Here is a 23,767-nt window from a genome sequence, read left to right as displayed (position 1 = left end):
CCTCTTAAGTCCGTCCAATTGTGTTTTGAAGACCCAAAACCTGTAGTAATAATCTATGACTGGATCACACCCTTTTCATAAGTTTCGACTTATTCTTGAGTACCTGTTTGCCATGGTCTCACGGAGTTATCCATTAGACTCCGTGTGGCGTCCGAAGGCCAGACAATCGGTCCGCTCAAAATCAAGGCCTGCTGGTTTCGTCATGCATTGGACTCGTCAGGCAAGCGGCAATAGCTCACTACCAGCGATGCGTTCGTCGTGCAAGCACGACTAGGCATGTACGCCTCCTTTCCCGCTGAGGCCGTGCCCGATGAAGTCTGGGACGAGCCAACAAACCCAAGCGTTTCAACACAAATTAAGCATCTTGATCTTAAAATATTCGGTCCATGACATGTAGCTGCCTATCAAATCCGTTATAGAGGTAGGGTAGTAAAACGACACGCAAGCCCAATAAAGACACCCGTGGGTCATTAGTAGCACTCGCGGGTCATCAACAGTACCCACGGAAGACATCCGCGGACCGCATAAACCTCTGCACAAGAAAGAAACAACAAGAGTTCTTACTTAGGAATGGAGAACTGTTGTAACAATATCCTTCTAGAAGATCGCTAAAATATTCCCTAACAAGGACGTTTGCCTCCTCCACGGAGAACACGAGGTGATACAGCCAATGAGAGAGAGAGAGACAGCTGGACACCTAGTAACAACCATGCACATGGCTAGCTATTGTCTCCAATCAGAGAGTGACATGCGTCTATTCAGGTAGAAAATGAATCTTTTGGATAGAGACAACTCCACCAATCACATTCCCTCCACCCCTGGCTATAAATACCTTCATCATAATCATAAGGTATTCATTCACACTCCTCACATTATATCAATCACTTTAGTACTTTCTTTCTCTACAGGACTGTACTTATTCACACGTCGTAGGGTTGTTACGGGAAGACCCCCCATCTTATCCTTCCCGTAACGAGCTCACGGTGGTTGTGTTTTGCAGGAGATCAATTGAATTCAGCTTACCTACTTGATAATCCGATTACCCTTACTCGATGGAAATATAGATCTGACCCTAATCGAATCAGATTTGTGTTTCTTTATTGACGCCATCCATGAGACTCGAACCCACGACCACATGGTAATTCTGAAACTCCTTTCAGTCTTACTTATGGTTCCGAAACTATGCTTCCGGCGGAAATTGGGTTTCCGTCTGCCAGAACACTTCTTATCATAGAGAATGTTAAAGGGTTGCGCCTTAATTTACACCTTTTGGAAGAAAGGCAGGAGTTGGCATTCATTAGAGAAAGTAATTACAAACACCAACTCCAGAAGTATTATGACTCGCGGGTCAAAATATGCAAGTTTAATACGGGTTCCGCAACAACGAAGCTTCGAATGCTGAATTAATAGGGAAGTTAGCCTCAACCTGGGAAGGACCTTAGAAGATAAAAATGGTTTTGGACAAGGGTGCGTACAAGTTAGAAAAACTTGATAGGACACCAATTCCGCGGACTTGGAACGTTGCATAACTCAAAAGATGTTATATGTAATGGCTTGCATACCATTGCAGTTTAAAGCCTACGTTCTATCTTTTATTTAATTATGTATTGGTCTACGTATCAGTTTATGTTTAATGGTGTGACTACCATTTTATGTTTAAAGATATTTCAAGGCCGGCCCGCGTTCCACCTATTCTTGCTTAAACATGCCAAGCTAGGGATGGGCAAATTCGGTACTGGTACTGGTTGGTACCGGTACCGTACCAGTACCGGTACCGAAATCGGTACCGATTTGGTACCGTCGGTACCAAATCGGTACCAAAGTTTTGAGTTTCGGTATCGAGACCGGGACCGGTACCGGTATTTCCCGATTTTTTTACCTTTGGTACCGGTACCAAAAATTGGTGATTTTCGGAACCGAGACTGGTCGGTACCGGTACGGTCCCGATCTTATCCCTATGCCAAACGACTTATCTCATATATTTATGACCTGCGTGCTAAGATATAATAGCTTATCCGCGTGTCATTTACAAATTTTATATATATTTTGGACGAAATACTATTTTAAGTAGCTGACCTGCGTGTCATCTACGATTTGTATGTATCTCTGGCCTGTGTGCTAGGATTTAGTCTAAATGATACGCGTACCAAATTTTTAAAGCAACATGTGTTATCTTTTATATACATTCTAAAAATATTGGCCCGCGTACCGTTTTTTAAATAATTTACGAACATCATAAGTGATTTACGCGTCATTTTTGATTTACATATTTGTGGCCTATATGTTCAATTTAGGCGTTTAATGGTTTGCGTGTCATGTTACGACAGCCCGTGTGATCATCCTTTATTTGAATATATGACAGGTTATATTCGACACATTTATATTGTTAAATCATAACAAAACTAAATATCAAATCTTGTCATACATCATCAAAAAGAGGATAAGGTTACATCATCAATTATATACAAAAGAAAAGGCAAGAACCTACTGCTAATTACAACATATGAAGTAGGAGGGCCTCAGTGAAACATGGGAAGATTATAAAGTATAGAGAAACTAATAAACAAACAAAAGTATCTAAATGAATTAGTGCACTCAATAAATGAGAAAAAGTAAATAATATGAGTACTTGAAAATATATGGACATTTCTTCCCATTAACATTTCAAAGTTGCAAACATAGATTTGTTTAAAGGAAAAAAAGTGCAAGTTCAATATTATTAGGGTTTGGTGTAAATAATTCACCAACCATCTAGAATAATTGAAATGGTCCTCACACAATGACAATGTTACACCCTCGACCATAACTGAAATAGAAAACGAAGTTTTTAAGCATAGTCTTCAGCAGCCGGAAGTGCCTCATATGATCCAATGAAAACATCTCCGTAGATGAGCCCAGCTAGCCCACCACCGATCAACGGACCAACCCAGTAAATCCAGTTTTGAGAAAAGTCTCCAGCAACAACAGCAGGTCCAAATGATCGAGCTGGGTTCATTGATCCACCGCTAAAAGGTCCAGCGGCCAAAATGTTGGCTCCAACAATGAACCCAATTGCGATAGGTGCAATGGTTCCGAGTGAGCCCTTTTTAGGATCAGCTGCGGTGGCATAAACTGTGTAGACTAGAGCAAAAGTAATAATGATCTCAAAAACAACTCCTTGAATACCACTTAAGCCATCTGCAACTCCGTGTATTGGGACGGCCTGCCAAATACAAATATATAAGCACACATCCAAATTCGTTGACCAAACTTTATTTTAGCATACATATTTTTTATTAGTAACCATCCATGTATGATGACTTAATATGTTTTTAGATGCAAAGCGGGTACAAACTACATACAAGTTTTTGAACTAAAATATTCTACGGATAAAAGTGTAAGAAAACTTACCAATCCACCAGTAACGAATTGAAGGAGAAAGCATGCAACGATGGAACCAAGACATTGGGCGATCCAGTAAAACAGACCTGATATGATGGTGATGTTACCGCCAATAGCTAATCCGAAAGTGACAGCTGGATTCAAATGGCCACCTGAAATGTTGGCTGCCATTGATACACCAACAAACAATGCAAGAGCATGGGCTATTGCTATTGCAACTAACCCTGCCGGGTCTAACGCTGCATCTGATGTGAGTTTGCCTGAAAATTTATAAAAAGTTAACTTCATTTTAAATTATTAATAAATTTGAGATTATAAATATTCAAATTTCTCAATTTCTTTGTTCTTAATATGGTACTATGAAATTACAAGTATATTATTATTGGTCTCTTCTATAAGCATAAATATTTTTTAATGCTTTACGATAAATTAAATTTATATTAGACATACGTATTGAGTCAACTTCTTGTAAAAGTACATTCAAACTGAAATGAGTGTTTATATCCTTGTGTAACATATAAGCCTAGTCATAGGGTTTTGTAAAACTCGAAACTCAACAACAGAATTTGAACACTTGTTTAAAACAACAACATACCATAAGCAATGGCTGATCCAACACCGGCAAATACGAAAAGGAGGGTTGCAATGAATTCGGCTAAATAAGTCTTAAATCAACCAGCACTCAAAGAGTCACCAATGGTACCAAGAGCCAACTTCACCATCTTTAGGATTGGAGATAGAACACTAGAAGTGAGAATATGATACGGTTGACTTGCTAAATGTGTGATTTGCAAATGGTTTCTGCACGCTTAATATAGTGCATGATTTCATAATTCTATAATAACTCAATTATTTACCTTTAAGTGGGGTTGATATAACTTGTGGCTATGAAGGGCCCAATGTATAGAGAATTTGTGCTGGCACCGACCGTGGGGCCAGGATGGCTAGTTTATGACCGTTGATTTCAGCCGATCCACCGGCCTTCATTTGAATATATTTGATGAATAAGACATTACAATTATAAGTTATAATTATATATTTTTTTGTTGTTAGTCCTTATCAGTTATCACAACATCATGGATTCATGGTACTAGTGATTTTGGTTTACAAATTTTGTTTTTGAGAGCCGAAAGTGAGAGCGTTGAAATATAAAGAGATATTCTAATATTAAACTTGTGTTTCATGACGGGTGTAAAACACGATTATATTACTCTAGGTTTTAGTATTCTACAATCTTATATTCTTACTTAAATCTATATGATTTTCAGTTATCATTTTACTTTAATTTGTTAAGTATTAGGTTAAATTATTAATCTTTTTATGATCACAACATTAACTAATGTTGTACTTTCATCTTGTGAAGCTATTGTTAACTTCATATGAGCATTTGATGTTGAATCATCATTCTTGATCTTCATGGGAATACTAAGCTTGAGCTTTAACAATTTGATGCATGCTTACTTTTGTTGTTATTACTTAAGATGATTATTAAGTGCTTATAGACATGAATGTGACTGGCATATATGTAATCATCAATAATGAACACGTAACATTATACGTCATACTAATCAAGATCATTATTAAATGCAAAGGATTAATTTAAAGTTTAGGTCTCACAACGATTAGGTTATGCACCAGGTTGCAAGTCATTCAAATTATTATTCATTGACAAGTAACAATTTTTATTCATGTAGTTTGATCAGCATAACAGTTTCAATCCATATCTTTATTCAAATTTATTCAAATGACATAAATGTTAACGGAACTAATGATGTTAATCATCTGAACTGAAATGACAAAAATTTGAAACTGCATTCCGTATTTTATTCAAATCACATAAATTTTAACAGGACCAATGGATGACGTTAATCAACTAAACAAATATGACAAAAAAATTGAAATCCCCAAAAAAAAAGGTTGAAACTGTCATTTTGGTCCAACCACAAGGACAGAGACCTTATCAAACTCAAAATAGTAATGGCATTCATGTTATATTATTTTGTTTGCTTTAAGATGTATCGTAAAGATATTATTAACAATAACTGAAAATTTAAACTATTTTCAATCAATAGATAATAAGACAACATATTTGGTATAATTTTGCTCATAACATAGCTATTTGTAGGTTCTTGTAAGGAAGTGATGAAGACAAACCTTTCTATTCTTATGGCTAGAGAGGTTGTTTCCGTTGAGACCTCTCAAACTCAAAGAAACCCAGAGTATCTAAATGAATCGGTGCATACAATATATGAAGTAGAAAAAAAAATAAACAAACAAATAAAGTATCTAAATGAATCAATGCAACAAATAAACAATGATAACAGTAAATAATAAGAGTACTTGATTATATGGACACTTCTCGTTAACATTTCAAAGTTGCAAACATGACATCTGTTTAAAGGAAAAAACAAGAATAAAATGAGTACAAGTTCAATATTATGGGGGAATTTGGTGTAAATAATTCACCGGCCCTCAAGAATATTTGAAATGGTCCTCAAACAATGAGGATGTTACACCTTCAACCATAAATAAAATCATGAAACACAAATTGATGACAGTGAAACAAGAAGGAAGTTTTTAAGCATAGTCACAGGCAGCTGGAAGTGCCTCATAGGATCCAATGAACACATCACCGTAGATGAGCCCAGCAAGCCCACCCCCGATCAATGGACCGACCCAGTAAATCCAGTTTTGAGAAAAGTCTCCAGCAACAACAGCAGGCCCGAATGATCGAGCTGGGTTCATTGATCCACCGCTGAAAGGTCCAGCGGCCAAAATGTTGGCTCCAACAATGAACCCAATTGCGATTGGTGCAATGGTTCCAAGTGAGCCCTTTTTAGGGTCAGCTGCGGTGGCATAAACTGTGTAGACCAGAGCAAAAGTAATAATGATCTCAAAAACAACTCCTTGAATACCACTCAAGCCACCTGCAACTCCGTGTGTTGGGACGGCCTGTCAAACACCAAATATATAAGCACACATCTAAATTCGTTGACCAAACATTATTTTAGCATACATATTTTTTGTTAGTAACCATGCATGTATGATGACTTAATATGTTTATAGATGCAAAGTGGGTACAAACTACATACAAGTTTGAACTAAAATATTCTACGAAGAAAAGTGTAGGTAAACTTACCAATCCACCGGTAACGAATTGAAGGAGAAAGCATGCAACGATGGAACCAAGACATTGGGCGATCCAGTAAAACAGACCTGTTATGATGGTGATGTTACCGCCAATAGCCAATCCGAAGGTGACAGCTGGATTCAAATGACCACCTGAAATATTGGCTGCCATTGATACACCAACAAACAATGCAAGAGCATGGGCTATTGCTATTGCAACTAACCCTGCCGGGTCTAATGGTGCATTTGATGTGAGTTTGCCTGCAAATTTATAAAAGTCAACGTTATATTAAATTCATAATAAATATGAGATTACGATCATTAAATTTCTTGTGCCATATTGGAAAATTGCAAATACATTATCTTTGGTCCCATATATGTTTATAAAGCAAACACAAATGATTTATCACATTTCACAATAAATTAAATTTATATAAGACATGCGTATTGAATCAACTGCATGTGTAAGTACATTCACTAACAAAGAGTCAAAACTTTCATATGTCGAGCTCAAAACAATTTTGTAAAACTCAAAACCCAACAAGAAGATTTGTATATGTGTATAAAATTTCAACATACCGTAAGCGATGGCTGATCCAACACCGGCAAAAACAAAAAGGAGGGTCGCAATGAATTCGGCTAAATAAGTCTTAAGGGAACCAGCACTCAAAGAGTCACCAATGGAACCAAAAGCCAACTTCACCATTTTTAGAAATTGGAGATAGAGCACTAGAAGTGAGAATATGTTATAGTTGACTTGCTATTTGCTAAGTGTGTGATTTGTGAATGGTTTCTGCAAGCTTAATATAGTGCATGATTTCATAATTTTATAATAACTCAATTATTTACCTTTAAGTGGGGTTGATATAACTTGTGGCTATGAAGGGCCCAATGCATAGCGAATTTGTGCTGCCACCGACCGTGGGGCCAAGATGGCTAGTTTCTGACCGTTGATTGGAACCGATCCACCGGCCTTCATTTGAATATATTTGTTGAATAAGACATTGTTATAGCTGATTCATTTAGGAAAGTGTAAACCAACTAATTTGAAAACAATCAATAACACTTACATATATGTTTTTATCGTTAGTCCTTATCAGTTATCACAACATCATGGATTCATGGTACTAGTGATTTTGGTCCACAATTTTGTTTGTTAATTTTTATTGAGAGCCGAAAGTGAGAGGGTTGAAATTTGGGGTGACCTTTAATCGGGCAAGACCCGTGAAACCCCGTAACTTCTGAACACTTGAAACCTATTTATAGTTTAATAGGGTTTGTTCCCGGGCATAGCAAATGGAGATAATCGGGTCCCGGTTCAACAACAGGTTTGAAGGAAGACCCGCCAAGCACTAACTTGTTTGTATTTTAAATCAATTATACAACCTAGTTGTGACATTTTCCCTCAACATTTGTTGTTTGATTTTGTATGGCTGCTTGCGATTCTCTTGAGTTCGTAAAGAAGGTAGGAAATGATGGAAAAAAGTTTGCAATCCCGCTAAGGCCTAAGACTAATGAGTTGAGTGAAATCCTATCATTTTCTTTACAACTTAATTTGTTTTTCTACTTTGAATTTGTTTTTTTAAGACAAGTTTAAGATGAAAAGAAGCTTTGATTCGCACAAAATATATGTTGGTTGATAATTAGCAAGGTATATAATTCTTGTATTGTTAGTTATGTTTGCATTATTGTATTAAGCAAATTGAAAAGTAGTCCAATAATTTCCCAATTAAAAATCATCTCCATATCAAACAAACGCGTCCAACACTAACAAACAAACGCGTCCAACACTAACAATTGATTCTAGGACCTGAGAAACCCGTCTAGGACCCTAACCAATTATAACATTAGGGTTGGTTTTGGAGTCTCATTTTTGCTACTAGCCGGGTCCGTGTCGGGTCTGACAGGTAAGAACCGTTTGATCACACCTAGTTGAAATGTAAAGAGATATTTTAATATCATGTAATTTTTTAATGGTTATTTTAAGTTTCAATTCTTTATTTATGAGACTTAAACGCTCACCACTAAAAACACAAACTTTATCCGACACTTCAGTTTATGAAAGCTATGCAAAATTGCAAATATCTTTTTTAAATATTTTATTTTTATTATTATTTCTTTTAGGATAAATAATGTAATTTTTTATTAAACTCAAAACGATTACAATAAAGTGGCAGACAAATGAGTAACAAGTTGCTCGCAACCCTCTTTTGAATAGCAAAACCAATCATACTAAAACCGAAGCTTTGGAACTTAGGAGCCGAACCTAGAAAATGCTGATTAATAAGACATGACACTTTAATGAACCATTGTTTGTATTAATCAATTTTCATTGAATAAATCAATAAGTATGTGGAGCTTTAATTGACTGGATAAGCGATGTTCATTTATAAATTAGCACAAAGGATAGCTTAATTATGTTATTTAATTTGATTAGTGACGATCATGGTGCATTTTAAATGAAAAATGTGGAATTAATAATTGGGGATTAGTTGTCATGTTTTTAATAAAGTGCATGCAAAGAAGATTGCAAAGTTCAATGATCGGATTGGATTGGATTACCAACAAGATCAGTTGTCCAGAAGCATCTTTTTCCATTGAATACGATATGCCGTGAAAATAATCAAGTTTTAGAATATCACATCTAGCCCATTTAATAAATGTGTTGTATGTAGGTTGATATGTTTAACTAAACGAGTTATGTTTGACTAGATTTATTTAACATGTTTAATTAAACATGTTGATCTGCAATATGTTTAATTAAGCCGTCCTTTTAACTAGCTTAACCTACTGTATAACTCATCAACCGATTAACACGTTTGCAACTTGATTATTACCCACTGACTCATTTGACGTGTTTAGATAAACGAGTTAAATGTGTTGTATTTATGGTTTATGATTCTAAATGTGTGTAGGTTAGTTAAGGATGATGTTTTTAATAGAAAAAAATATGGACCATGTTAGGGTGGAATAATTCAACATGCCAACCCAAAACCCGTCATCCTGACATAATTAATAACCCTACACATAACGCTTTTTTGTAGGGATTGCATACACCATAACAGTTGTTTGCCATGTGCGCCTCGTTATGGGTTGTCTGTGATCATTCATGGCAAACATATTTGTTAGGATGGACGTCAACGAACAAATCTGTGTTCTCATCTAATCATCACGCTAATCTCCTTACCTACTCTTAGTTTTGTTTTCTTTTTTTTCCCCTTTTTTGCTTTTCGGGTTTCTATTTTCCTGTCATGTATCTAATCTATTAGTCATTATGCGTTTCTATTGTGTGGTTCAAATGAAACTAAGGAGAGAAAAACACGAAATTATGGCAAATGGAAGAGAAATTCACAAAACTATAACAAAGAGAGGACTAGAACGATTCAACGGATTCACGAGGGTACAAATGATAAAACTGAGAGAACATAAACATGGATTAGGGTAAAACGAGGATTTCATATGTATTAGCTTAATTGAATTTATATGAGTTATGCAGTATTCTTTAGTATGGTAAAAATGAGTATCAACATTTTATCCCATTTTTCTTTATCATAAACTAGCATATGAGTTGTATTGAGGTAGTGCAAGGATGTTATGCCCTTAATTATTAGTGATTACCAAAACAAGTAAAGTTTTCTGAAAAACGCATGCTCATCTTATTATTCATTATTGTTCCAGATTTAAATTTAAATATTAGCATAAAATAGCATGCTAATAAGTTTCTTTAATATAATAAATGACCACTACGTTGCATTTATATTTCAAAACGGAGTAGGTAATAGAGGAAAGTGAATGACAACAAAGCGTTTAGTATTTTATAGGTAAAGAACATGATGGCATCCACAATTAGTAAATGTGGTAAAATGAGTATACGGATTATAATATTTGATGTCATTTAAAAGTGGCTTTAAATGCTATCATAACCTATGGATATCAATTATCAAGTTAAGTGATGACTTTTTTCTTGTAAAATTGTTCAAATAGTTCGTGACTAGAAACTCATTTGAAAAACAACTTGATCTAGATTGGTCCAGTTGCAAATGAACCAAGCTTGAGCCATGACCAGCTCGCTGGTTAGCTAGCTAAATAATTGTATAAGTATTTTGTTTTTGGATTGTGTACACCAACGCGCTCTTAAAGGAGTTTGATAAAACTTATTTTTTGTAATGATTAGTAACTTTAACTAATTTAAAATATACAAATTAGAAGAAAATACTGCATGGAGCTTTGACACCCTCTTCAAGTAATAAGGTGGGGGATGAACCCGTAGCAAGCCCTGAAATTGTTCGAAAGCGGCCGACGAAGAATCTTCGTGAAGAATGAAGATGTGGGCCATATGGAGCTTGGTTGGAAAGAATATAGTGTATAGTTGACGAGATGTCAGATGATACAAGTTTTCAAATGAAATGGTAGTCAATATCCATGCGTTTGGCCCATTTATGTAAAACAAGATTTTGACCAAGGAACAAAGAACTCTTCACATAGAAGCGTACCAATGGAAAAACATGAAGTTTCGTAAAAGGTGAGTAAGCCATATTATCTTCGCAACCGTGTCAGCCATAACTTGGTATATGGATTCACAGCTTGTATGAGAAACCCTTGGTTGCCTTTTAGAACTTCATGAAACAAGGTTTCCACTCAAATAAATCAAGTAGCCATATTAGGCACGTCAAGTCACAATACACATGGACCAATTCGCATTTGAGTTTTAGTCGGTCTGCTAGTCTATCAAACATAAGACCATATGAAATGGTTCCCAGAAATATCATAGAATACATTTAACCGATTAAAAATGAAATGTAGCGGGCACATGGAGAAAATGGCTTGCTTGATTCACATCATACGACAGATCAGGTCTAGTAATGGTGAGGTATTGAAAGGCACCGGCCAAGGACACTAGGATATATAAAGAGTTTGATCATGAAAAAGCGATCTTTGCAAAGTGAAAGAATCAATGGTAGCTAGTGGAGTGCTCACAAGTTTTGCATTAACAATAAGAGAACGAATTATGAACGAACGAATTTAAAACAAATTTAAACATATATTTGTGCCATTGGTTTAACTAAACGAACAAAGAGAAATTGTTCATGTCCGTTCCTTTATTGAAAAAGCTAATAGAAACGGATTTTCAGTCAAACATTCACTTCATTTACATGTCTATAACCAATGAATGAGATTAGAGGTGTACAAAGCGTGTATTTTCAGGAATTTCCGGATATGGTCAACAAAAGTCAAGAACTGGGTCGGATAGAAACCGGTTCCGGGCATGATTGGATTTTTGACTGGTTTTCTGGGTTTTAGCCGGGCCGGGTCCGGGTTTTGACCGGATATAGGTGGAGCCGGTTAGTCTGGGTACGAGTACGACTTTTCTAGAGGAACTGAAACCTGGTTCGTACCCGAGGGCCGGGCAAGACGTGGTCCCGTTCCTGGTTGGGTACACCGGCTGGTAGGCCTGTAAACGAACTGAATGTTCGGGAACTATTCGTGAACCGTTCAGCTGGAAGTTCGTTTATGTTCGTTTATTTAATAAACGAACGAACATGAATAAAAAATTTGTGTTCGTTTAATTAAACAAACGAACATGAACACATGTTCCGTTCGTTCATTTATGTTCATGAACGTTCGTTTATGTTCGTTTATTTATGTATTAATAGAACATAATTAAATATTATCTAGATAGGTAATCTGATTAATAGTTTTTATATTTGTTAATTTGAGTTCATTTAAGTGTTTTCATTTAAGTTCATTTATGTTCATTTATCTTTGTTTAGTTATGTTCGTTTAGATTTTAAACAAACGAACACAATGTCCCTTTGTATATAAACGAACATGAACATAAATATTTGTTCGATTAAGAGTCCGTGTTCTTTTAAAGTTAAATGAACGAACACGAGCATGCCTTTGTTCATGTTCATTCGATTCATTTACAGGCTTTCATTATTCACATTGATGAATACATTGGTCTCAACCTATAGGCTCTGCCGATTTTATTTGTGTTCGTGAACACATTAATTTCGTTAATGAACGAACACGAACATAAAATCTCGTTAGGTAAGTGTTCGTGAACCTTTCATGAGCACATTATTTTCTTAACGAACAAACATAAACAAGGCCTTATTTATGTTCGTTCGGTTCGTTTACAGCCCTACCGGCTGGAACCGGGTTTTTTTTTCCACCTCTAAATTGTTGGGCCCATACGGCCCAACAATTATGATCAACAATGGGTTGGTGGCCCTCGGCTCATTAACTCAAAACCGAAACACAATCTCTCACTTTCTCCACTCTCAGTTTTCTTCATCTCACTTTCATTTGCTCAGATTGACTGCTCTCAAAGTCTCAACATACGAGTTCTGTTATCTTTTTACTGGTAATCTCTTTTTCATTTCTTAGTTAGGGTTTACAAAATTTAGGTTAAATTTGATTCTATCAATATTATCTAATATTTGTAATTTGTTGCTATGCAGTTTTTTAATTTGACTGTTTTATGCCGAGCGTTTTAATTTGTTGCTATCGTGTCAAATAAAGCTCGTTTGTTATTGAACCCAGCCTTATATGAGAAGATTGTTCAGGCTTGTTGTGCCTTAATGAGCCTTATACATTTTTAAATTTAACTGTTTTGGACTTCTATTTATTAATTTCACACTGCACTGCTGTGCTCGAGCCCAACTTTGGCTCATTTAAGTAACTGCACACTAGTTTGAGCTGAGCTTAGGATCGTCTAAGGCTTCTTTTCAACATATAATAATAAAAATACATATATAATAATTAATAAATAATAAATAATAAATGAGCCGAGCTCGAGGCTGAAAAAAGACTGCCGAGCTCGAGCTTTTAAAAAAGACCTCGAAACGAGCCAAGCTCTCGTAATTCAAAACGAGCTGTTGAGCTTGGACGTGGCTTGGCTCGTTTACACTTTAAACCATAGCTTGTTATTGCTTCATATACGCTTGTTTGTTGTTTATTGCTGTAGAGAAGTTTTTTTATACATGTTTTGCTGCTGCTTTGTATAATGTATGTGTGATCTGTTGTACATAATTTCCGCTACTGGAGCTTAGTTAATGTTCTGTCTGTGTAGCCTCGTTCATTTATCTGCACTCCAAGTGTTTGATTGTTTGTTTCAATGAATCAAACTTTCTGCTAGCCTAATAATGCTTAGTTTGTTATCTGTATTTCGGTTTGTAATCCCTAAAAACCTTAATATTAAATAAACACATTCAGTCTTATGTTGAATGCCCTGAATTAGGGTATCATGTGGTCATGCTTAATAATGGCAGTTCATCTGGATTCAATAGAACTTGATGTTTTAACTGTTTCTGTTACAACAATATAGGTAAGGTAAGAGTAAAGAAAGATGAACAAGAAGGAAGTATTTAAGCTAGCCAAAGGTTTTCGGGGAAGAGCGAAGAACTGCATCAGGATAGCTAGAGAAAGGGTGGAAAAGGCGCTTCAGTATTCATACAGAGACAGACGTAACAAGAAACGTGACATGCGTTCCCTTTGGATAGAACGCATTAATGCTGGCACTCGCGTACATGGTGTATGCTATGCTTTCTATCTTATCACACACACACACACATATAGGGTAAGGATCCTAAGAGAACCTTTGGCAAATTGAGAACTTTGAGAACCATTTTGGACCACTAAAAAAATCTCTATAAAAATATTTAAAATATTATAAAACAAAAAAAAAAAAACGAAAATTTTAAAAAAGTAAAAATCCAAAATTCTTATATTTCATTCCGGTTTCATTAAAAAAAAATCGAAGTTTTTTTATTCATATTATACCTATACACATATGTATACTTTCATTTAATCTCTAGTTTACGTAATGTACACATATGTACATTATCATTTACCTTAAATTATACATATGTGTATAAAAAAACATATGTGTACATATATATACATATAATTATAATTTAGCTAAACCGAGAATTTTTTTTTTCGTTTTTTTTAATTCATACTATACCTATATACATATGTATACTTTTATTTAATCTCTAGTTTACGTAATGTACATATATGTACATTATCATTTACCTTAAATTATACATATGTGTGTAAAAAAACATATGTGTACATATATACACATATTATACATATATGTATAATTTAGCTAAACCGAGAATTTTTTTTTTCGTTTTTTTTAATTCATACTATACCTATACACATATGTATACTTTCATTTAATCTCTAATTTACGTAACGTACATTATCATTTACCTTAAATTATACATATGTGTATAAAAAAACACATGTGTACATATATGTACACTAGCTGAGTGCCCGCGCGATGCGGCGAGTTATCTACACAAACATGACATCGAATGTGTAGCCGGTGTTACAGTTTCAGTATATGCGTGACTTCACAACATTGTGCGCGTAACCCGACGATAGTATGCTCGTAATGTGACATTGAAAGCTTAATCGGTATTACTAAGCACGCCACACAACGATTGTAGGCGTGCAATCAGGTGTCGGTGTGCACGTAAAACTAAATTGATCGCGTCTTGACCCGCAACCCATTCCACCTGACACTGTTATAACCTGAAATCTGTTTTGACTTAGACCTCTTTCGACCCGAACCCGTCCCAACCCGACCCAAACCAAATTAACCTTTTTTGTATCGACCCATTCCGACCTTAACCTTTTCGACCCATGACCCAAACGGCCGAACCCACCCAACCCGTTTGACGGTCCTTAATGGTAATCACGCAACACATTAAGTTTTTAAAATGAGAAAAGTATAGCAATACCATACTCAAATTAAAGAGAACAATATACTCGTTTTTATGGTATAATGTTTTTTAAAAAATATTAACGTTTGAAAAAGTTATAAGCGTTTAAATGTCGTGTGGATAGTTGGTTTAAAATTAGGGGTATATATGTAACTATTTAATAAATTAACAAAATGCAATAAAGGTAAAGACCCAACTTATAATTATTTTTTAATAAATCAAAATCAATGTATATGATTTTGCTAAAAGACAAAATTGTTAAAAGACAAAATTGTCCCTAAAATGTCTTAATCTTATGCATTATGGTTTGTACTTAAAGCAATAATTTTGATATCTCTTAAAATTTAAGAAGTCCCTCACTCATGCTTTATATATAGTATAGATATTATACATATATGTATAATTTAGCTAAACCGAGAATTTTTTTTTCGTTTTTTTAATAGAAATCGGGATGATAAATAAGAATTTTGGTTTTTTTACTTTTTTTATTTTTGTGTTTTTTTTTGTTTTATGATTTTTTTTTATTTTTTGGGTTTTTTGTGGTCCAAAATGGTTCTTGTAGTTCTCAATTCCCAAAAAGTTCACACATGATCCTGATCCTATATATATATATATATACTAGATTTTATCCCCCGTATTACGGGAGTTGTTTTACATTATTCGTTTTTAATATTTATATATGTATATTTGGATTTTAATTTTATTTATTGTAAGAAAGTTAATAATTAATATACTTGAGGTTTGATAATGAAATGGTTTCACAAATAAATGATATGTTATAATCCGGTTTAAAAGCTATCCGGGTTTGGTGATACCCATTACCCGTTTATTTTCTTTATTATAAAATTGTTTCTTAATTATAAATAATATCTTTTTTTAAAATAAAATAGGATATTAATTTTTAGTATATTCCTATTTTATAGGATTTTCATATCAAATATTTGATGGGATTATTTTTTAATATAATGAGATGTTATAACCCGTTTAAGAGCTATCTGGGTTTGGTGAGACCTTTACTCATGAATTCGGGTCAAATGCGTGAGAAACCTTCATTTACAAATAAAGTAATCTGATGGCTTGAGAGAATGGTTGTTTTACATTTTTTGTTTTTTAATATTTATTTTTTGGATTTTAATTTTCTTTGTTGTAAAAAAGTTAATAATATACTTAGGGTTTGATGATGAAAGGGTTTCATAAATAAATGATATGTTATAACCCGTTTAAAAGCTATCTGGATTTGGTGACCCATTAACCGCTTATGTTTTTTACTATAAAATTTTTTATTAATTATAAATAATATCTTTTTCTTTTTAAATTGGATATTAAATTTTAGTATATTCCTATTTTGTAGGATTTTCATATCAAATAATTGGTAAGATTAATTTTTAATTTAATGAGATGTTATAACCCGTTTAAAAGCTATCTGGTTTTGGTAAGACCCATACCCATCAATTTGGGTTAAATCAATGAGAGGTCTCCATTTAAAAATCAAGAAATCTGGTGGCTTTCATAAAAGGGGGGAGCGACCACATCGCGACACATAGGATTTTTGTGTTTTCGTTTATATATATTATAGATAGATATAGATATATATAGGGAGAGGATATATATATGGGTCATGGTTGATTAATTGTGGTTAATGATATTAGGTGAATTACGGTAACTTTATGCACGGGCTTGTGAAGGAAAACATCCAGCTAAACAGGAAGGTTCTGTCTGAGCTGTCAATGCATGAACCCTATAGCTTCAAGGCTCTTGTTGATGTTTCGCACACTGCTTTTCCTGGAAACAAGAACATGGTATCGGCTCCAAAGAAGGAAGGCCTTAAGATTTTGGTTTGATTACAACTCTTGTTATTTTTACTTTTAAAAACTTTGTGTTAGACATGCTCAAGAGTATCAACCACAATTCTTGCCATGATATTCTAGTTAAATCTCTTAATACATCTTCTATCCGTTTTATTATGTGATCCACGTTGTACCTTTTGGATTGATGCCAAACTGGCTGTGTAACTTGAATTAATACAACCACAAGTTTGACCTTTTCAAGTTTGATTTCTGTCATCTATACTTTGAGCAACCAATTTGAGGTATTAATTTACTGTATAATAATGGTGGTTTGTTCCATAGAAGACATCCAAATAATATCCAGATTCCAGATCATAAATCAAATACTAAACAGCCCACTTAACCAAATTTGATGGCCCGGCAATGGAATGCGTTGGCTTGTTGAATAACCCGAAGTAATGGCTTGTTGAGTAGGGATCATTTTGTTGTGGACGAGTCCCACGGATAACGCCAATAAAGAAACACCAAACCAAATAGATATATGGCTAGACTATTTGAACCTAGTTCTCCTACTAATAAAGAGCTTTGGACATACAAAACTAGCCATTGTTAGTCTCGTCATAGAAAAGGGGTTTTCCCTATGATCAACCTCTTGTGAAAATAAGTAAAGTGATATGAAAGACGTGATGTAAGTGAAAGCGAATAGTTGAGTTTAAGATGATCGTACCTTGATCATAGACCTATTTATTTGTAGTTTAGGTGGGTAGGCATCGCTTTCATTGAGTGAGGACCATTTTGTTTAGAATTATTGTCTTCTATAGTGAGTTCTCACATTTGATTGGTTTAATATCTATAGCACGGATTGGACTGTACATTTGATGACGTGTGAAATAGAAACCTTTGGTGAGATTTAAATACCAGGTTGACCCATATCTTGACGTATATAGCATATGAGACTCATAAGTAGGCTTGTAACTGAACCAAACCGAACGAAGCTTTGTTCATGTTCACTTATTTAGCATTAAACTTGTTGACAAACGGTTCATGAACGCTAATCGAACATAAAATCTTGTTTGTTAAGGAATTGAATTGATTACGAACGCATAACGAACATTTGCTATTTAAGAAGAAAAAGAAAGACCCTAATTAAATATATAAAGTTAAGTAGTTAGAGATAATAATAATAATAATCATAATAATAATAATAATAAACATAATTAAACTATATATTAAAAAGAAACTTACACATGTGAGAGTAATTTATCTTTCCTCTATGTTTGGTGTTTTTATGGATGCAGTACAACAACCAAATGCGTATTTAACATTTTTCATTTGCCATGCTTTCTTTCTTCACTTATTAACACGTGTTGTATCCTTTCCTAGTACAACAATCTATTTATTAAGCAAAAGCAAGCCAACCATCGGATGAACGAATGGAACAATTAGCAGCCCTAGAAAGTCGACAAACCCAAATCCTTGACAGAATAACACAACTGGAGCTCTCAATCCATCAACCAATTCTGAACAGCAACAATCCACCACCGGAACCGAAGCTCGCCTCTCCGCCGTACTTGTCGCCATTTAAACGCGTTCCGTCCGATTACTACGACTGGTCGCTAGAAGCTCGTAGAGATGTTCTGGCCGCTGCTTCTATTCATCATCTATGCAAAAGCATTGTCCTGGTATTATTACTAATTTAACTCATTGTTTCTGTTTTTGAGGTTTATATTGGTGTACGTTTTAGGACTTATAGAGGTAACTGCTAATTTAGATGAACTTACCACTGACTAGAATAGTATTGTATTGCATTGCTGTTTGAACAAAATTCATCAAATTGTTTAGGGTTGTCGGCTAGTATTGACTTACTAGACCTTGAGCTTGAGCTCGAAACAACTTGTGAGTTGTTTTTCAAGCTCAGGCTCGGCTTGGCTCATTCATTGTTTATTAATTTATTCGTATACGTTTTTTTTTAATTATTATAATATATTCTGTGAAAAACCTAGTGTGAAGTTAATTAGTACATGTCCAAATGAGGCAAATAGGGGTGTAAACGAGCTGGCCCGAGCCCGAGCTTGTTTCAATTCAAGAAGGCTCAAGATCAAGCTCGGCTTGTTTATTTTTTGTCAATTATTTAATGATTTTATTTATCAATTTTTATACTTATTTACATATATATTTATATGTAAATATGTGTGAACCCTCGGGTGGGCTAAAGTTAAATTGCACTAATTTTGACGTTATTTTACTAATCTTGTGAAAATAACGTTAAAAGTGGCGGAAGGTTAATCAGGCATCATGTGGTGGCGTTGATAGCCGAAAGACAAGGGTACATGCACCAATCGGCTAGTGTGCCGATGGTTGAATGTTATGTGCCTTATGTCCAAGGCTTGATGCAAACCACTATCGAGCCGGGGGTCTCACCGGGAGCAGCCTCTCTATTCCTACGGGGTAGAGGTAAGGCTGTCTACATCTTACCCTCCTCAAACCCTACCATAGCTTTGTTATTGGTGAGATATACTGAGTACGATGATGAATATATTTATACTTTATAGTTATAGTTATAATTTTTCTATACAGTATAATGTATATAATTTTATTTTTTTGACATTTGTTTATATATAACAATCATTATTATTATATAAATGTATTAAATAAAAGTTACAAAAATAAATAGCTTGTTTAGGCTCGCAACCTGGCCGAGCTCGATATGTGAAGCTCAGGATCAAGCTTGTTTATGAGATGATTAATAAAAGTTCGAGCTCGGGCTCTTTTATGCTTGGCTCGATTTGAGTTTTGAACAAGCGATCTTTAGTAGCTCACAAGTGGCTTGGCTCGTTTACTCTCCCTGAGGCAAAACTTTAAAATACACAAGGCTTGATGAGCCTAAACTAGCTTCCCATTCGAGGTTCGAGCTCGGGCTCAATGACTAAACAAGCTTTGTTTGAGGCTTGGGCTTGGCTCGAGCTCGAAAAAGCTCCGCCTGATTCAAGCTTTTTATCGACCCGATTTCGAGTAGCTCGTGAACAGCTAGGCTCGCCTGCACCTCTAATTAGTTACTGAGGATCGTTAGATTGACACCAAATATCAAATTGCATTTCATAGTGAAATAAGGTGTTTATCAAATAGGTTTTCAGAGCTTCCTTTGCATCATAACTTTGTATATTAATACTTTCGTTACTTGCAGGTAAATACTCAAGCTCCATCTGACATTACAGATTGCAGTGACCGACAGAATTCAAAATACTACATTGTTGTCGTTCAGGTACTTTTTTATTCCAGTTTTTCATGTCTTTGTTGGCTATAATGCAACCCACACTGCTCTTAACTTATCTTTTCAATCTTTTTTTACTGCAGTATACTGCTCGGTTTAGTGCTGATACCGTAAAAAATTTTCTTTATACACTCAACAATGGCAAGATACCCAAAAAGAGATTCAACTGTAAGTAACATCTCTGGTTAATAGTTAACTTTCATGTTATAAACTTATAAAAACATCCTTTAAATGAGCATATCGGGATATTTGGTTTGAGAGTTGTTTGTGATTTTGGGCCACAACTCATGATCATTAATTTCATTTTAATTTGGCCTTACAGTAAGACTTGCTCCCGAAGACATATCACACAAATTGACTGGTTTTGAACACAATGGAGTTACATGCGTTGGCATGAAAACAGACATCCCGGTAATCAGCTAATAGTTTAGTAATTTTTTAGTTTGAAAATTTGTAAAACGATTATTGTTGTAATTTTCAGGGTACATAAAAATATGTGTTTTATGATACATAGTTATTTTTTGGGGTAAAAATGGCAGGTTATTTTGGATGAAGCAATTGTGAAGCTTCAACCTTACTACTTTTGGCTGGGTGGCGGAGAGATCGATCTAAAACTAGGAATTAGGACATCTGAATTCATCAACTTCGCAAAACCTTTCATCGTGAATTGTAGCGGTTCTTGATAATTTGTCTCAGATGTTAGCAAAAGATAGTATTATCACTTTTGGATGTGGTTGCAATGGTCTTCCTATTTTTATTTTTGATATCCATTTTTAATTGTAATCAACTCCTTTGAAAGAGTGTATGATTAATCTTCCTATTTTGAAAATGCACCATAATCTCCTGTTATCTTCTTCTCGAATCACTAAGGACCTGCCTGCACGTAAGATTGCATATTACTGGTTTCCTCTTGTCATGAACTTGTGAGGGAGCGACTTCAACTTATGACCGGTGATGTAAATTAGATTGTTACTGTCCTCAATGGGACATCTAGGTGGTGTTAACGTGTCTGTCTCACAACCAAAAGGTTGAGAGTTCAAATTTTGCAGAATACAGGTTACGATGTTTTTATCCTGAAAAATTTAGGAAATAAATTGATGTTAAAAGAAAATTACATTTTATTGTGCAAAGACAACCAACAGTATATTCTGTAGGGACAAAATAGGATAAAAGATTAAAGTTCATGTGGGAAATCTACATGCACCCCCACCGTTCAACACCGCTACTGATGGCAGTTGCCACGCCTCAGAACCACCGCTTTTTATTGTAGCGTCCTATCAGCGCAATACAGATTTTTTAAAAGCTCATCACGTACAATTAGTGATGTTGTAGAAGCTGCATACCTGCAATTTGGGCTGCAGTTAGGAATGGATGACTTCATTTTTTATACTTGATTTAAGTATTTTAAAAAAAACCTTCTCTACCGACATTGAGGACCAGAGGTATTGTGCATGTTTTACAAATGAATAATGAGAGGATCGATTTTAGGTACCCTACCAATAATCTTACATTTAAAGTGGAGTCCACAGTTGATTTTTTTAATGTTAGTATGTCACATTTGTGTTGGTTGTAACTTGTAAGTTGAAAATCTGAAATGAGGATTTTATGGATATCAGGTCATTTTGATTAATTGTGATTTACTTAAAAACAAAGTAAAGTACACCCTACACGTTTGTACGGTACTATTATAATTTCAGGAACTGACACACATGAAGGTTTAAGGGAGCGAGACACCCATGGTTTGAATTGGCATGACTGATGGAAACTTGCAAGTAAACTAATAAACAACCGTAATTGATTATCAATAATGACAATCCGTAATTGACTATTAAGTGATAATCAACAATAGTGAGTTACCACCGAACGGTGCCAATTTGGTTTGTGGCAAATAGGCGTCAATAACAAGTTAATACTAATCAAAGGTAACTGGTCATCGGTAGCAACTAAGCGTTGAAGAGGTTTCTACTAATAAATTTTGACTGAGTTACCTATCTATCTACAGTGTCTATGTTGGGAATAACTACAATGTGAGCGTTTATGTTCTATCGAATGCCATTTGATACGACTAATGAACAAGCAAAAAACAAACTAAGCAACCGAAGTCTTCAAAACATGAAATACATGTCCTTTTTGCATCCATTCACTTGGAATTTATGATGTTTTCCAAGAACATCAACAAGGTCTTTATCATTGCACATGCAATGTTCCACATGATATTTAATTTTAAGACAACACAGGGTCGATGAACTTCAGTTGCCTGGGACAGGTCTAATCTCTATGGCCTATGCTCACATCAAGTTTTATCTGATTGGCTCAAATGGGGGCTAGAGTTAATGGAAATCAACACAATGCCAGCCCTTTGAATTCTCATGCATGATGCATGTGTCATAGACATTGTAATAGTCAATATCCTAGAGCAAAAATTCCTACTTTTGGTCTATGTTCATGGCTACTGAACTCTTGGTCCACTAGTTGTTGCTCTCCTTTTCTTTTAACAGATGAGAAGTTGCTATTAGATGAACTTGGTTAAATAAATCGGTTATAATGACGCAGATGAACTTCAAGAAGTTACGGTAGGAAACCAATGGAAGCAAGATTCAAACCTCATACATCTGCTAGAGTGGCATCATGTGCTTATCACTATATATATTACCTCTTCAAAGGTTACTAAGAGCATGTACAAACGGTTTTATTATTCAGCCGTCTGGATGATGTGGAACCAAGCGGACAAGCAACATTTCGGACTTGCTTGATGTGGGCCAGACGTCAAGCAGTGGTGCCAGGAAATCAGATGAGGGTGGACGACCAATGTGGGGCCATATAATCTCACAAGATTATTTAGTTAAAGAAGTGATCGATCAATGATCATAAAGATTGCCTGCTCCTAGTTCACTCATATAATAAACTTCTTCATTTACTGTGTAGTGACAAGTGATGATCCCTGAAACAAAATACAGTTTATTATTTCGGAAGACTGAATCTTGCAGAAGCACATTGATGGTTAAGATCAGCTTGATGACTCCTCTGAACGCATTGCCATTATCGATCCGATCTCCTCTTTGTTTCCTTGGCATGTTTTGATTAAATTTGACGCGCTTTTGATTTACCTTGGTGAAAATTTGTACTTGAATTAAGCATATTGATAGTCTTTTTATTATTAACTTGTGTGTGAGTGATTCATTATTTATGGAACAAATTAGTTCTTGAAACTAATTTTTGATGAAAAAAAGAGTCAATTAATCATAGTGGCCAGTCTATTCTTTATTGTACATATAACAATTTTTATAACTAGGATTTAAATATTTCATAGTAAAAAAAGAGGAATGTGAGCATGACATGTATATTAATTCATAAACTTTTTGTGCCTGTGTGCATTATTTTTGAAACACATATCATGATTCATGTGTGTGTGCGCATTATTTTTAAAGCCCACATCTGGAACAATTTTATAAAAGTGGTAA

General features: G+C 34.9%; 4 protein-coding genes across 4 annotated transcripts; 2 read left to right on the top strand and 2 right to left on the bottom strand.

Moving 5' to 3' along the window:
- Positions 1-2,823: 2,823 nt before the first annotated feature.
- Positions 2,824-4,152, bottom strand: LOC143578866 (putative aquaporin TIP-type RB7-5A). The gene is made up of 3 exons (XM_077062331.1): positions 3,977-4,152; positions 3,391-3,641; positions 2,824-3,202 (listed from the first exon to the last, which is right to left on the bottom strand). Exons 2-3 carry the CDS (start codon positions 3,550-3,552, stop codon positions 2,828-2,830), a joined length of 537 nt encoding a protein of 178 aa, XP_076918446.1. The 5' UTR covers positions 3,553-3,641; positions 3,977-4,152; the 3' UTR covers positions 2,824-2,827.
- Positions 4,153-5,784: 1,632 nt separating this feature from the next.
- On the bottom strand, positions 5,785-7,263 carry LOC143578864 (putative aquaporin TIP-type RB7-5A). Its single transcript, XM_077062330.1, has 3 exons — positions 7,090-7,263; positions 6,521-6,771; positions 5,785-6,333 (listed from the first exon to the last, which is right to left on the bottom strand). Exons 1-3 carry the CDS (start codon positions 7,214-7,216, stop codon positions 5,959-5,961), a joined length of 753 nt encoding a protein of 250 aa, XP_076918445.1. The 5' UTR covers positions 7,217-7,263; the 3' UTR covers positions 5,785-5,958.
- A 6,513-nt stretch (positions 7,264-13,776) lies between these two features.
- LOC143578870 (uncharacterized) lies at positions 13,777-17,090 on the top strand. The gene is made up of 2 exons (XM_077062334.1): positions 13,777-14,047; positions 16,898-17,090. Exons 1-2 carry the CDS (start codon positions 13,862-13,864, stop codon positions 17,087-17,089), a joined length of 378 nt encoding a protein of 125 aa, XP_076918449.1. The 5' UTR covers positions 13,777-13,861; the 3' UTR covers position 17,090.
- A 1,378-nt stretch (positions 17,091-18,468) lies between these two features.
- On the top strand, positions 18,469-21,135 carry LOC143578869 (uncharacterized). The gene is made up of 5 exons (XM_077062333.1): positions 18,469-18,717; positions 20,220-20,297; positions 20,390-20,474; positions 20,629-20,717; positions 20,846-21,135. The coding sequence occupies exons 1-5, from the start codon at positions 18,469-18,471 to the stop codon at positions 20,987-20,989; spliced, it is 645 nt and encodes a 214-aa protein (XP_076918448.1). The 3' UTR covers positions 20,990-21,135.
- The last annotated feature ends 2,632 nt before the right edge of the window (positions 21,136-23,767 follow it).

This window comes from Bidens hawaiensis, unplaced genomic scaffold, assembly GCF_021521415.1.
Source record: "Bidens hawaiensis isolate Kalapana, Puna unplaced genomic scaffold, B.hawaiensis_p1.1 tig00029381_1, whole genome shotgun sequence".
NCBI lineage: Eukaryota > Viridiplantae > Streptophyta > Magnoliopsida > Asterales > Asteraceae > Bidens > Bidens hawaiensis.
Note: the sequence above shows the minus strand (reverse complement) of the source record. Positions and strands in the feature narration are given on the sequence as shown.